Consider the following 17,068-nt stretch of genomic DNA (forward strand, 5'->3'; position numbering starts at 1 on the left):
TTATGCAATGCAACAGGCTCCAGTACTTGTTCTTAGTTGCAGAGAGCATTTTGTGTGATGCACAATATTTTCTTGTGATGGTAAGATCACTAGGCACTCACTTAAATGTGTGGTTAGGAGAAACCTCAGCAAGCCTGCCACAAACCATCACGCACATAGGCAAACACAGGTGGGTTTTCGTCTGCCTGGAAACCCCCCTCCCCAGCACACACCATGACCACAATAGAAAAGTAATATAATAGAATGTTACTAGCGCTGCATGTTCTTCTCAGTATCATAAATGAAATGATTAGCACCACCTGTGGATCTTTTAAAATGTGTCAGCCAGTAATAAATACACCTGTGCACCAACTAGGAGATGTGGAAAACATGCACTGTTATGGTTGCACTGCTATAGACCATCAATAGGGTTAATTATTAATACTGTATAATAATACACTATCCAGTACATAAGGAGACCAATATGTACACATATGTCCAGGGCAGTGCTAGGTTCTTCTTCTGCTACCCCAGACTCCCGGTCTTGCTCCAATGCTCTGGAATGATGCCCACATCTGAAAGAAAACATTCTGCTCAGACTTAATGGACCTTCTGCAGCATTTAATGGCTTACAGTGATTGCTGGTCCTGTATATGCTGGAATTATGACACACAATATACTTTGTATGATGCATATTAAAGCTGGATAAGTGGTAATTACCGTATATACTCGAGTATAAGCCGAGTTTTTCAGCACATTTTTTGTGCTGAAAAAGCACCCCCTAGGCTTATACTCGAGTCATGCCCGCATGGTACGCTGCTGAGTAGCGTACCATGCGGGCTGCGGTGCAGACTGTGTCACTGTGACACAGCCTGCACCGCGTGTGTAGCGCTGACTGGACGGAGTTCGGTCAGCACTAAACACTTGTAAACACACAGCCGCCGGAGCCGGCAGCTATGTGTTTGGTGTAATCAGCAGCCGCTGAGAGTCTGTCAGACTCTCAGCGGCTACTGCTGCTCCCACTGCGGGAGCCATCTTCCGGCTCCCGCAGTGGGTAATGGGAGAGACGTCTTCATGACGACGTCTCTCCCATTATGCAAAGCGGCGGAGGAGCCTGTAGCAGCGTCAGGACCAGGAGCGGGGTTACAGGTAAGTGTTTTTTTTTTTTACATTTCTTTCTACTGGGGGGGGTACTACCAGGGGGTATATCGCTACTGGGGGCACTGCCAGAAGGGGGGATTAATAATGGGGGAACTACCAGGGGGGGGATGTTGCTACTGGGGGCACTACCAGGGAGGGGGGGAATACTGGGGGCACTACCAGGGGGGATGTTGCTACTGGGGGCACTACCAGGGGGGGGATTAATACTGGGGGCACTACCAGGGGGGGATATTGCTACTGGGGGCACTACCAGGGGGGGTATTACTACTGGGGGCACTACCAGGGGGGGATATTACTACTGGGGGCACTACCAGGGGGGGATATTACTACTGGGGGCACTACCAGAGGGGGATTACTACTGGGGGCACTACCAGGGGGGGATTACTACTGGGGACAGTACCAGAGGGGGGATTACTACCAGTAGCTGCTGCATTTCCCACCCTAGGCTTATACTCAAGTCAATAAGTTTTCCCAGTTTTTTGTGGTAAAATTAGGTACCTCGGCTTATATTCGGGTCGACTTATACTCGAGTAAATACGGTATACCCTTTTCATGGACTGGCCACACTCGCTCTAAAATCAAGCATTTGGAAACCCCCCTCTAGAAATCCTGCGTTTGCCACTGAGGCATCCTGACTAACATGTCCACATTTCTAACCCCCTCTGCCCTGGAGGTGAGCGGTGTCAAAATCATCTGCTTTTTCTCTCATGTGATCCCAGACAGAAAGAGAGAGTTGAAAACAGCTGTTCAAGTGAAAAAAAGCTGGTCAGCTAAAGTAGCTCCCTTATAATAAACAATTACATGTTTTATTAATAAAAATAATTAAACAGTACTGCATTAAGTAAAATGTTTTAATCCAAGAATCATGTTACCAGAACAGGTAGCACCGCCTCAATGCTGATAAATAGGCCATCTTAACTGGGCTTTTGTTAGTGGTAACCCCATAAATATACAGTGCAAGGAGAAAACCAGCCCTTTTGTTGGTGAAAACATAAATTTTCTCTAGAAAAATATATTTTTTCCCTTTCAGATATCATTTCCTATCTTTTATAACTAAAAACTAAGTTTTAAGGATGGCTAAAAATTTCCATTAAGCCCCTGCATACTCTCTCTCAATGGGTCTGCTTCAGAGCCGGACGCTATTTGCGCTCGCACGTCCAGAAAAAGGGGCTGGCTATTTAAATTAACCGTTTGCTCTTTGCGGTCTGTTCACGCCTCTATGTCTGAATGAGCGAACAAAACATGCGAACGTAATTTTTTTCCTACCACAATCATGCGAGCAGTTCTAACTATAAAACAACCAACTGACGTGGTCGATGACGCTGCTTTAGTAATTATGCACACCCTTAAAACGCCCGTTTTGACCTTTAGGCACGCCTGCGTTCGGATCTCCACTCCCCGTTTACAAGCACCTTCCCCTGTTACCACCCACAAACGCCTCATCCTGTCACTCAAAATAGCAGGCATTCGCTATTTAGCGAGCACACGATTTTCGTCCGCACTGACTGGTTCGCGCATGCGTATTAAAATCCGTACGCATGCGCAGTTGTGCGAACATCGGTCGGAACGAACGAGCGGCTCTGAATCAGGCCCAATGTCCGCTGTTATACTATATGTTGTTTTACTTATTGTAAAGGTGTTATTATTTATATTTAAAATGCATGTTAAATAGTATTTATAAACACTAAAAATGTGTTTTAAAATTATTTTTCAATATACACCTCAAATACTACTGTGTTTGAATTTTGCTGTTTGCATTCAATATTTGATGCTCATGTGAAAACAATCGAACAATTAAAATTTTTTACCTAGACCATGTTAGAGCTGCTTTGTATATGTTGACTCGATCATCTGTCTGCACCTTCTATAAACAAATAATTTTTTATTGTTTAGGAAAGAATAAAATATAGCCCTGGCGCTAAACCAACAAATACAAAAATAACATGAAACAATAAGTGTTACTATGTAATAACAAAGCAACCAGTTGATAAATCACTTGTTGCCTCAGATGTTGAATTTTCAATGTGGAAACACAGACTCTGTAGTCTGCTTCTGTAGGTTAAGGTGGCAGCTGTCTTTCACAAGCATCAATGAAACGTCTGGTGTATAAATGATCTAGAGAAAATAAAACAAAGACCTGTGCCTCTGGTGTGATATTTTCCACACAGCTATATATGCAAATACATTTTATGCTAGCCCATACCAATAAAATATTCATTACAAACTTATCTGTCATTCTTCCACTCTCCCGTCTCCATGTGACCCCGGGGATATGTAGAAAAAGCAGAACGATCATATTGTTTAATATATTCCAAAATAAATGTATATAAAAAGGAAGTAAAATGTGTGCATTAGTAATAGTAAAAGGACACTTGTGTGAACAATCCTCAAACAGATGCTCTACCTCCACAGTCCTGGAGCTTCCAGAGATTCCCCATGTCTAGTTTCAATCAGTTTTTTTTATATTATTATTATTATTATTATTTAGCAATTTTATTTTATTTTTTTCATTTAAGGAGAACTAAAATCAGGAGATGGCATGATGGTTCTGCTCCGACTATAACACTGATTCAAATTAGATCTATTGCTATATAAAACGTTACAGTACATTGTTTGTACAGGTATTAGGGGAAATCCAATTTAGAGGCCGGTGAAAGGTGCAATTTAGTTTGTTGGGGCCTCACAGGAGGGTGCCCAAAAATGATTTACTCCCCTGCAATACAGCACCTACCACCCTCCTTGTGTTGTGGCAGCATTGTGTTTGCTGGTCACATAGTACTGTATTGATCTGCTGCTATCACACTGACAATGCCGGACAGCATTAATTACAGGCTGTCAGCAGAGTGTTTATTGGGGCAATGATAAGGAGCCCCAATGGCACTATATTTGTTTTGATTAGTTAGAGAGTGAGTACTTGTGATTGCTGTGGGACTGTCAGAAATAATAATCTGGCCCTTGGAATCTGTAGCATTCTATCACTGGAGGTCTCAATGTAACAAACTGGTCACAGTGAGCTGCTTAACCTGCTGACAATTGATTAAAATTAATGTGGGAGAGTTTATATATACATGTTTATATACAACTCATTGGATAGTAGTATGTAAAGGTAATGCTAGTTGGCGTCACCATACTGCGACTCATTGGAAATGCCCAGACCTGCATCAGATGTAATCTGACATGTTATGACTCAGTTTGAACACCAGCTAGGCTGCTCATAGCAAGGCGATGTTAATTATTCGAAGTTCGAAAGGGGCATGATAGTGGCTGCCCGATACATGCGACATTCCATTTCCGAAGTTGTGCGGACCTTCAATCCTCCTCAATCTACGGTGTCACGTGCACCAGGAATACCTCATGGACCTACCACCCACCAAAGACAGCACAGTAGCCAATCACGGGTGCTTTATGGTCATGATCAGCGGCATCTGGCCAGAATTGTCCGTGGTAACAGACAAGCGACACTGGCTCAAATCACCCCCGGCTCTCTCAGCCTAGTGAAGAATCTCCCATTGTTTTGGATGGGTGGTTCTCCTGGCTAGCGCTCATTTAGGTAATAGTGACCGTACAGGTTACTACTGTGCGCCGACCCCCGTGTTTTGGTTTTGGATCTATGGAGCTCATTTAGACCCGCTCACTAGATGCGTACGCTCGCTCCCAGCTTATGCAAATTCAGCTGAGTCATGGCATGGCAGGCGATCGCACGGCAAGGCATAAGCACACCCACTATGTCTTGGCGTGTGATCGCTTTGTGTATGTAGATGCCCACGAGCCATTCATAAGACGCCCACTTACGCACGTCATCTCCAGGAAGTGCTTGTAACCATTGGTACATCGAGCACCATCGGATGCAATCACAGCGCTTAAGGTTGCCTTCACCCTGCCACAAGCACAGTGATCAATTCAGAGTGAAATCCCACCAGGTGACGTGTACTATGACGCTGCCTTTTAATTATGCACGCTTCTGAAACGGCGTTGAGGCACTCAGGCACGTCTGCGTTCGCACCTCCACTCCCCCGTTTCCAGTGGTCAGCCCCTGTCACTACACACAAATGGCCTCTCCTGTCAATCACTCTACTGTGCAGTCTATACGCAGCGAGCAAACGCATCCTGACGTCTCGCATTGTTTTTCGCATTGCGAGGCATACGCATGCGCAGTTAGCGACGATTGGCCAGCTACGAGCATTCGCATCATAGCGAACGGGTCTGAATCAGCCCCTATATCTCCTTCAAGGTTTTGGATCTGGATTTTCTTGTGCAAAACCACCCTCAAGTGTTTTGGTTTTGGATCTGGATTAAAATCCGAACTCCGAACCGCAAAAAGAGCAGAACCGCAACCCGGATTTACCCGGATCTCCTCAGGAGATCAGAACTGCAACTCGGATTTACCAGGATTCACGAAATTCGGGTGGATTCAGGTTTCTGGAGAACCGAACCGCACATCTCTACTACTACGTCCGTGGTTTCTGCAATTTGCATTTTTTTTTAAGTAGACCCTGGATGCCTTCATGGACCGAAAAGGACATGACACAAGGAATAGGTGAGTATGGATTTTTTATTACAGGGATAGTGGATGCTACTGGACAAAAAGACAGAATGGCTACTGGGAGTGAAGGCAAGTATTGTTGTGAGGGTGTGTGCTTGTGTGTGTATGTGTAATAAAATAATACAATAATCGCTGTCTGTCCTGTCTTTTTTTTAATATTTGTTTTACAGGGGTACTACAGGCACCAGCGGGCCTTTAATTCTCCACATGCTGGTACTTGTGGTTCTCCAAGCACTAGCAAATGGGGCAGGCTTGCTGGGACCTATAGTATTTTTCTATCTTTTACACCATGATCTCGGCACCCACCGCCATCATGTGTGCCGAGCATAGCTCTGGGCCTGGGATGTTACCAGAAGGAGGGACCCCTTTATTTGGGGGTCCCCACATCCTAAGGAATCCCCGGTCATGGCTGACTAGTGAGGGATGCTGAATGCTTCGGCAGGGGGGTACCAATATAAGAGTGTCCCCTGGCTGTGACATTCCATCCCCGCTAGGAAGAGCCTGGTGCTGTTTGTGTAAAATACGGGGGACCCTTACATAATTTTTCCCCCATATTTTCACAACCAGGACCAGCTAGGGGCCCGGTGCTGGTTGTGTAAAATATGAGGGACCCTATGCCCCCCCTGTATATTCACAACCAGGACCGGCTCAAAAAAGCCCAATGCTGGTTGAGCTTTGGGAGTGCGGACCCACTGTGTTTTTTTTGTATTTTTTTATTTTTATCTTTTTTTACACTGGGCTGATAATGGCTGTCACTCATTGACCCATTGAAGTCTATGGGGAAATGTTGATTGGCTGAGAGACAGCCATTCTCAGCCAACCAGTGGCCTGTTATCATGTTAGTAGCCACTGGTTGGATTCGACATTTTGAACTCCGTATCCAAAATACTGGAGATAAGACACCACAAGGATGGTGTTTTGCCCCGTTTTTGGACCCAGAGTGGGCAAGAAGATCTGTGCCGGGACCCGGATCAACTCAGAGCAGGTAGGTTTGAGAGAGTTCGGTTTCCAGGTAGTCGGACCCGCTCATCTCTAGTTTGAAAGTGGAAGTTTTAAATCAGGTAAAAGGGCTTCTCGGGAATAGACCAGGAATAAAACATCTTGGCTACACACATGGAAGATCTTGGCACTGTATTAAATTTCATGACCTCATCCTTGTGTATTGACCTGTGCCGGCCGAGACTATTGCACCCATTAATGACAACCAACATTATCTAAAACTGTAAAACATTATTGTTTTATAATTCCATACATTGACAAATATTTTATGAGAAACATTTTATGCATTTGTATTGTACTGCTTGTCTCAGTAGATTACTAAGACAACGTAGATGAAATGGAACTAATAAGTTGCAAAAGTAGGGAGCACAAAATCACATCTTTACTCTGGTCACATAATGGGTGCAATGCATGTTGAAAAGTGTAGTTTAAGTGTACCATTATTTTATACGGAATTGGTATGTAATGCCGGCTGTCGGGATGCCTCCTGTCAAAACACCGACAGAGGCATCCCGATGGTTGTGTCCAAACAGGGGTCGGGTAAGTATACTTACCCTCCCCCCTTCTCCCCCAAACCCTCCCTTCTTGTAACCTAACCCTCCCCACCCCACACCCTAACCCTCCCCATTAGTTCCTAAACCTAAGTCTCCCCCCTATGTGCCTAAACCTAACCCTCCCCCCTTAGTGCCTAACCCTAACCCCCTCCCCCAGTGGTGCCTAACTGTCCCCCCTAGGGTTGCCTAACCCTAACCCCCCCTCAAAACCTAACGCTAACCCTGCTATGTAACCTAAACCTAACCCTCCCCCCCCCCCCCCTGCAGCTAACACTAAGGACGCCCCGGACATTCTGTGTTCCGGCGTCGGGATTAAGATAGACGTCAGTATTTCGACACCCATTTTAAGTCCCTTGTCGGGCTTCAGCCATCGGGATTTAGACTAAACACATCCCTTTTATACTAATGTTAAATCTCTTTTCTTTACTGATAAGTAAAGGTTTGTCTTTTAGGGGCATATTCATTATCACTAAAATGGCCCGTTAACCATGTGGAAACACTGGTTTCCACATATTTAAGGTAATGGGCCACTAATCATCAGGGGATAAGACAACCTGATATTCAGCAAACTCTGTGAGAACAGACGGCTTTTGTTCTCAGAGCACCGCTCCTTCCTATGGGAAGGAGTTCCGGGGATGCGAAGAGGGATCCAAGCGGATCCCTCCGCTACCACCTCCTCCCTACCTCTCCAGCGGCTTTGCGCATGAGTGACCTCAGGTCACACGTGCAGAAGCCGACGACTGGAAGAGGTTAGTAACACAGCTACACAGCTGCTTTATGGTGCAGCTGTCCCCGCACTGGAGCAATGGTGAATTGCTCCAGTGATAAGTATCCCCCGCGGCGAGAATAGAATGGTGAAAAGGTGCAGAACAGATATCTATAATTAGTAATCAATATAACCTGTATGTACGGTATTTAGGGTGGAGTGGCAAAGTACAAGAGATACAGTAGCATAAAGATACCATACTATGCAAAATGAAAATATAGTAATCTTTGTTCCTCAATGCAGAATCTTTTTTCAGTAATTGTGAACAGACATTAAAAATGGTGCAAATGCCATACATTAAACAATGCTATCTGTAGATCACATTGAAAGTTTAAGTGGGTGCATTTAGCATGCATATTCATATTCATTCTTAAAGAACAGTTGAAGACAAGATCAGTAAGATATTCAGAATATTTTGAAGTCGCTCCAAGTGATTTTTGAAAGCCCAATAGAATACTGTATAAGCTGAAAACAAGCTGATATAAATGATTCTGTGTGTGCACACATGTGGGTGTCAGTTGGTGCACATCTGTTAGTGAGTAGTGGTTACAAAGCAACACAAATATTATTTGAAAGAAAAAGTACTGCCTGAGAAATGACAGTCCTGGCGAAAAGTCAATTTACGTCAAGCCAGTGTTTGAACAAATTAAAGGGATTCATTATCAAATGGGTGTTTTGGCAGGTGAATGGGCTTTTTATTACATTGGCTAATAAAAGCGGTTTGCACTAGTGATAACATTATACCATTTAGACTTATTCTCAAAAGTTAGATAAATAAGTTATATTGAGGACAACAATGCGTATATATATATATATATATATATATATATATATGTATTCAGCTACTCTAATATACAGTACTATTGTTGAAATTATTTGAAAATGCAATTAAAATATTTTTAAAAAAGATAATAAAAAACAGCACCCTTTACCATAAGTAAAATTCATGTTTTGTCATAATTAAAATGATAAACTATTGGCTGATAGGCATGTCTTTTCTGGAATTACAGAGCCTAGTATCATAGCTGACTAAAAAAACATATTAATAATGCAATTAGTTTTAAAGAACAAATCAAGGTACCTTCTACTTAGCTTTGTATATACTGTAGATCACAGGATCTCAAACTCGGTCCTCAGGACCCAAAACAGTTCATGTTTTCCAGGTCTCCTCACAGAATTACAAGTGTAATAATTAACTCCACCTGTGGATCATTTAAAATGTGTCAGTGAGTAATGAATACACCTGTGCACCTGCTAGGTGACCTGTTTGAGAACCACTGCTTTAGATTAACAGTAAGTAGTGTGTCTATTCAAAGTTCTCCACGATGTTGAGAACTGACCATTAACTATTGTGGTACCCCAGGTGTTGTAGTGGGTACAGATAAGTAATGCTGGGCATACACTATACAATTATCTGTCAGATATCTGTCCAATCTGGCTGCTTGGAATGCAAACCTGGTAATGTATGGGAGCAAATGACAGTCGATCATATGGTCTTAAACACTGGAAAACGAACAAAAAAACAATTGTTCAAATTGGTTAAATTTGTGTGTTTTAACCAATTTGTCTGAACAACCATTTTTGTCTGTTTTCCAGTATTTGTGAGCAAATGGTCGATTGTCATTTGCTCCCATACATTACAAGGTTTTCATTCCAACCAGCCAGATTGGACAGATATATGATAGATAATTGTATAGTGTATGCCCAGCATTAGGTGTAGATGGTACCTTACAGCTGAGAGGAAATAGAGCAATTTCAACACAGTGGTTAGCAACACAGTAGTGAATAGGCAATGGACAACTCTTTCCAATAGTTAAACGGGCTGCTTTATCTTTGCTGTTGCAGCACCTCTTTGGCTATAACTAGGAAAAGGGCAATTTTCTGTTGTCTCAATATACTATACTATGCTTAAACACACATTAAACTTTGCAAAACAGGAATTTATACAATAATAGCAACACAGATTATTACTCATCAGAGTTGGCAAAAACCTCAAAACTGTTCAGTATTTGACTCTAAAGTGATCTCAAAGTTCTGACATTGGAGTACTCTGTTACTGAACAATCACTGACCTATAACATGCATGTATTTGTAATCCATCATTGGTGATAGCAATAAACTTAGCATTTAATGCTGTTATTTCCTGATTCCAGATAGCAATAGCTTTGGTTTTCCAATAACAATAAACACAGTTCAACTTACAATATATCCCAATTGTTATCAGCACTGCACAGTAGCAATAACTCAGTCCCAAAGTGCTCTTTAACTCAGCTCAGTATTCACAGAAAATGGCTACCACTCTTTATACTGACAAACCCAGGGACTTTTTCTCTAGTAGCTCAAATAAGATGATTATCATGCTATTTACTCATAAACAGTGTCTTGTCATGAAAACACAGTACTTGAAATATAGCAGATCTCAGCATATTTTAGCAATTCTCAGTATGTTGAGAATTCTTAGTATCTCTTATATACTCTCACAATAGCTCTGTAACAATTAAGACATTTCCCATTTACAGCTCTTTTACTCACTCACAGCCTCCACAGATTTCAGCTGTGGCTCCCAGTGCTGACACACTGTCTCTGGCTTTGGGTGGACACTCAGCTTACCAATAGTGGGTATTCAATGGCATCGGTCTCCTCTCCACTTCAGCGATAATGCTTTGCCAAGCTTCTTTTCCCTCACAGCAGACCTGCGGCAGTTCCCCCCGCTCTGCACGCCGCTACTTGGTGTCTCTTGGTCTCAACTGCACATGTGCAACCACAAACATACTGCACTGTTGCTGACTTGTCTCAGTTTTGGTGCGTAATAGCTCCATCTGGTGGCAGCCAACTATACTGAAGTTTGCATTGGCTCTTGTCAGAGCCAGGGGTATCACTCTATATTGAGAACTGACATTGTTTATGCCAGCTGCAGGACGGGGTGAAATAAATATATTTTCCAGAAGTCCTAATGCATATTTGCAGCTGTGTCCACCTTGATTATATCACAATTAAGTGAACATAACTTTACTGTACCCAGTCAATGATTGACTGCCCTTCTATCCCCCATCGCTGCTTCTTTAAGTGTAAGGAGTCACTAGTAGTGGAGTATCAACAATAGGTACCGGCCACCCTGCACCAAAAGCATGGTCTCACCGGGTGGCTGCAAGAGCCACCTTTCCAGCAATTTCTTTGAAATACGACACCTGTATCAGTGCCAGAGTCTTTGCTATCTTCTTAGCAGATGCCAGCACCATATTTCCAGAGAGCTTCAGGGTGTTAAGGAGACTGCCTCCACAATATGCATTGAAAATATGGTGACCCACTTGTGCAGGAGATAGCAAAGGCTCTGTGCCAGATCTATTCTATCTACTACACAGGCATCAGCATCATATTTCTGTAGAGGGGAGGAGTCTCACACATATATCTGGCACACAGTCCTCTCATTTTTTCAAAAATCCCTGTTCACAGTGTAAGATGCATTTTTTGTCTGTGTACGCATGAAAAAAAAGTGTATTTTACTTAGTATTTGGAGCTTATGTGCAAATTTATCTGTCCACCTAAAATACACATTGGTGCACTCCCACTTTTTGGTTCAGGAAATGTCTTTGTGCAAACATGATGCCTGGCCATTTGTGGGAGTGCATGGCAGCCATTGTGGATAAGACTCTGGGGACATAATAGGCCCCCACCATGAATACTTAGGCCCTCTTTAAAGCATTGCTGAAGGAGGTGTGGCCATGACATTGGCATTGTTGCACTTTTCTGGCAGGCTTTAATCTCCAGACAATCTAAGGTATTGTGTACCCATCTCCTCCCCTCAGTGCCCCTGTGTGCATGGAGCACAAAGTACAAATATCACTTTGACATCCCAATTGCTATCAATTTAGGATTTCATTGTAATAGTTATTTTCAACATTTCTTTTTCTCTCTTAAAACACTGCTCATACATATCTATTATATAATGCCCTAAGTTGTTCTGTCTGTGTCATGCGCAGCTGCAGCTAACCCCCTTCCCCAACAGCTCCCACATCAGCAATGGGACCAGCTAAAGGGGAGGACCCCTGCACCGGGAACACATACATTGAACCTGTGTTTGTTACGTGTCACTCTGTCAAAGTATGTAGTACGCTACTGCGCAATCTCCATGAGCATCTTTAGGGAGGCATCAGTACCTTTCCAAGATGGCCACCATATTGTCTTCAAGATGGTCTTCTGCGCATGCGTGCCGCCATATTGTCACTTTGTTAGAGTACCACAATGGGACATGGATGTGTTCTACTTAGCTCAACTGAGACCAGGCAATATATTTACTGCATACCTGCTGTCATCGCTTCTATATGCACCGCTACCCACATACATCACTGGCTGGTGTTCTGTATATTTCCGCGCAAGTTCCGCTCCACCCAGATACTGTGTGTATGTAACAGTGAGTACAGCTGTATAAACTTCCTACCACTAAGAGAAACAGAGGAAACTGGGAGTGCCAGAGTAACCAAAATGTAGTTTAATGACTACAAAAATGTGAATTAGAAATAATTTTAAGAAATGTACATAAAACAACCCTCAGGGACAAGAATAAAACATGAAAGCAACATATACTGAAGGACCTAGGCATGTAAGAGTAAAAAAAATAATAATGAAGAAAGTACCAAAAGATTATTATAAAAGAAACTCAAAACAGTCTGATGAGGGAAATCCCAAGGAATTGAGTAAAAACAATGTGGCCACATTGAGTGAAAAAAATATGTCCAATTAAATCTGGTAGTTGGTTCAATGTATTACTCCATAACACCAGCAGATAATATCACTCAAGATGAAAACCATATGGAAAATCAGTTGTTGTTCTGACCATGAAATGAAACAGCAAAAAAAGTATTTTATATATATATATTAGTTAAAGTGCATTCATAAAATAATGAATAAATACACTCAATGGACATTACCAAATAGCCTGCATATTAGGAACAAAAAAAGAGTAGGAAATAGTTTCTTGGTTTGCAATCCACGTCTGTGGATGTATACCAGTGTTCCCAAGGTATGTCCGTGGCTGGATACCCTCTCGTGGTGAAATATGCTGTCGGCCTGTGTTCATGCTAACCCAGCACTGAGTTGGGAGAGGCCTCTCCTGAACTACCAAACGATGGGATCCGTGATGCCTGGTGTGTAGTGATGGCTGCACTTTGCATGTGGAGTAAAAGACCATGGCCCCACAGTGGATAACAGTCAGCTGTTGGACAAATTGTGCCTGTGCAATGTAGAAAGGCTCTGCTGTGTAGCGATACCATTCACATCGGCAATTTCACAGTGGTGCCGAATATGAAAGTCCTAGGTACATCAGCATGTGGGGGATAAATACTAACGCGTTTCTCAGCCTAAAACACCCGGCTACCTAAATGGTTGGTGCAATACTCACCCAACACTTCATCAGCCCCACACTGACCAGCTCTTCTTATACACTGCATTCTAGAATTGGTCAGTGCCTCATGACTCTGGTTGTACATTTTACATCCCGCCTCATTAGCACAGAATGGTTTCTCCAGGTGCAAATGTTGCATCTAGTGGGGCTGAGTTGAACGTACTATTTATGGAGCGTATCACAAGCATGGGCGATGCAGAGTCATTCGCATTTCACTGACATCTACACTTGAAAAGGCATAACTGGGCTGTAACAGGGTTACAGAGGCGTGCAGATGTGGGCTATGCAGTGTTATACGTCAGCATAAACTCACCTGTTTTCATTCATATCATTTGCACCAAGTATAGACTGGGGAAAGGGTGCCTTGATGATGATGACAAGTGGAATACCAAGGGCATGGATAGGAGGTGGGCACAATGCACAAATATATTTCCATGCAATGAGGGAACATATAGTGATTCGCCTTAAACTCTGCATCAGGCACAGCAGCTCCTCAATGTCACTCTCAATCCATTTGACGCTCATCTAAATATACCACCCTGCAAAATATCCTGCACTTAGCCCTGTGTACAGCAAGTAACAACATTGTGCTCAGTTTAGAATATTTCCGTAGACTCTATATAGACAAAGTGGATTTGTGCAGTCTTCTAACTTCTCACCCATTGTCTTTAGGGAGCTCTTTGTGTTGACTCCATCACAGACTTGGATGACGGAGATGATCGCCTTCTTGAAGCGCTCCAGTTGTCACATTCTTCAGAACTGCGTTCCCAACATGAAGAAAATAGTCTACAGCTAAGTCTGAATCCAATTTACAAGCAGGTGCCGCGAATCGTAGAGAGATGCTGCTCCCACATTGAGAAGTATGGTAAGATACTTGATGCACGATGATAGGTTAAACTAAAGGAATTGGCAAAGAAAGACAATGAGAAATGCACATAACATTTTATGTGCAGTGCAGCGTAAAGATGAAGCACATTTCTTTTAGTTAAATGGTGCTAATTGACAATGCTCTCTAAGTACTACTTAAGATGATCACTGAAACTGACAGTTTACCACATTATTCAGCTAGATTTCAATATTCCGGAGTCTCATTCTGTTCCTGACTTCCTTTCTGATCCTAATTCACTGGTTCTTGCTGTTGATTCCTGGTATTCACTTTAGCCTGACACTGACCTCACTAACGATCCAGATTATTTGGCTGCCATTGATTTTTTTCCTGGCTATTACCAAATCTCTGCTGAAGAATGCTCCCAACCTTTGACCCTGAGGGCCTGATTCAGAGCCGGACGCTATTTGCGGACGGTCGTTCTGAAAAAGGGGCCCGGATATTTAAATAGAGCGCTCGCTCTTTGCAGTCTGTTGACGCCTCTATGTCTGAACGAGTGAACAAAACATGCGCTCGCTATTTTGTAAAGACGCCCCCTGGCCGCTCGCATCATACGTCATCTCCGCTATTTATTAGATTAATCGAGTACATCGAAAGGCGTATGAACTGCTCGCTATTCTTGTGGTAGCATTTTCCTACCACAATCATGCGAGCAGTTCAGGCTAAAAGACAACCAAGTGACGTGGTCGATGACGCTGCTTTGTTAATTATACACAACCTTAAAACGCCCGTTTTGACAGTTTGTCACGCCTGCGTTCGGATCTCCACTCCCCGTTTTCAAGCACCTTCCCCTGTTACCACCCACAAACGCCTCATCCTGTCACTCAAATTAGCAGGCACTCGCTATTTTGCGAGCACACGATTTCCGTCCGCACTGACTGGTTGGCGCATGCGCATTACAACCCATACGCATGCGCAGATGTGCGAACATCGCTCGGAGCGAACGAGCGGCCGCTTACGAGCGGCTCTGAATCAGGCCCTGAGTCCCCTAGTTTTACTACTACTCCAACATTGCAATACTTTATCATGATTAGTAACTGTTGTCAGTAAATGTATTAACACTTTTCAGCACAAAATAAATAAAAAGTAAATAGTGTTCGACAGTAGAGATTAGCGTGTTCGGTTTCCAGGAAACCAAACCCACTCGAATTTACCCGATCCGAGTGGATCTGAGCCGGAACTCAGATCTCCCCACCAGTTTTGGATACCAAAACGAGCAAAACATCATCTTCCCAGCATCGGATCTCGCCTGTTTTGATCCAATATAAGTTCCTCTCGGGTTATTCGGGCGCCTTTTGACACAGGGCCACCGGACGTGTTGGACTTTGTTGTCAGATAGGAGGAGTGAGGACCCGGATAGGAGGAGTGAGGACCATATGTCCCTTAGTGTAATACTGGCCAAGCTATTTTTTGATGTAGGCAGTTAGCAAAACATTATTTTTTCATTTTTATAGTGCAGGAACATCTATAATTAAAATTAATATAATATTACTTACACTAGTCTACTACTACTTGTCAGAGTTACATTGGTGCTAAGAACACAAGATCCGATCCGTTTTGAGATCCGAGTCAGGCGGGAAAACCCGAGCCTAGCTCGGTTCTCGCCTCGGATCTGGAAGTTCGGGTTGGTGGACCTGCTCATCTTTAGTTATTATGGAGTTATATTGTTTAGCTGTTTTGCCATTTTATGCTCAATAAATAATATTCATTCATGTTATCAAGTTGTGTCAATTTAGTGTGAGTGTTAAGTACTGTCAAAGAATAGAGGTATAGAATAGATGCTACACAGTCACAGCATTTATAACTGGACTAAGGACCTGATTCAGAGATGGACGTCGCTAATGCGATAGTAACTGGGATTTCATACGCAACACATCTGTGAAAATACACTAATAGTTACAAAGCTTACCTGAGCATAAGGGCACCTATCGCTACCTTCTCATGTGCGTACGACATTGCCTACCTGCGTAAATATCAGAAACATCGTCACACAAGCGGCAATCTTGCCCTTGTGGAAGGTCTGACCAGCCGCAGACTCGGCATCTCTCCTGACACGCAGATGGCTCTCATTGCTGCATAGCAGATCACAAGGGATAATTTATGCATTCCCATGTAACGGCATTTAAATGGTCAGACGCCTGCGTTTTATTGACCACCTCCGTTACCACCTCTAAAGGCTGACAACCTGTCACTCACTTAGAGATGGATTCCTCTGTGTGTCCGTAATCACAATGTGATTGCTGCACATGCGCAGTGGGGCTCAAACTAATGCACTTTTTCTGCTTCTGTTTGGCTTGAATGGAATTAAGCATTTAGAAACCTTGTTGCTGCAAGGAGATTTAAATATGAAGTAGGGATGGCCATCGGTGGTCTTACCATTGATGGTGGTTTAGCTATCGAAGGTGACCAACTATGCAGTGGATGACCATCGATTGTTTCACCAACCGATGATTATCCCTGTTCTTTAACTGACTGTCCAGTGTGCCAATCAAGAACCTGGGGGCCGGGCTTCATGTGTGCTGGGGTGGAGCTATGCTCTGTGTCCAGGCACCTTGCAAAAAAAATAAAACATTCAGTTATGCTTGACCATCGATAGAGGGAAACCATATGGTCAATGGCCCTAATATGAAGTAACCACGATACCAGAAAAGATAATACCTGTTAGAGATGTGCGGTTCCGTTCTCCAGAAATCTGAATCCACTCGAATATTGGAATCCGGACAGATCCAAGTCACAATTCTAATCTCCTGAGGAGATCTGGGTAAATCTGAGCCGCGGT

At 43.1% G+C, this 17,068-nt stretch overlaps 1 protein-coding gene across 1 annotated transcript in view; it reads left to right on the plus strand.

The window, feature by feature from the left end:
• The window catches only part of LOC148508677 (rho GTPase-activating protein 6-like), a 243,830-nt gene that overhangs the window by 150,849 nt on the left and 75,913 nt on the right, over positions 1 to 17,068 (plus strand). Inside the window, exon 5 of the mRNA XM_088444291.1 lies at positions 14,076 to 14,268. Within this exon, the coding sequence (XP_088300417.1) occupies positions 14,076 to 14,268 (193 nt within the window). The remainder of the gene's footprint in view (positions 1 to 14,075; positions 14,269 to 17,068) is intronic.

Source organism: Taudactylus pleione, unplaced genomic scaffold (genome assembly GCF_031769625.1).
Source record: "Taudactylus pleione unplaced genomic scaffold, aTauple2 ptg000352l, whole genome shotgun sequence".
Lineage (NCBI taxonomy): Eukaryota > Metazoa > Chordata > Amphibia > Anura > Myobatrachidae > Taudactylus > Taudactylus pleione.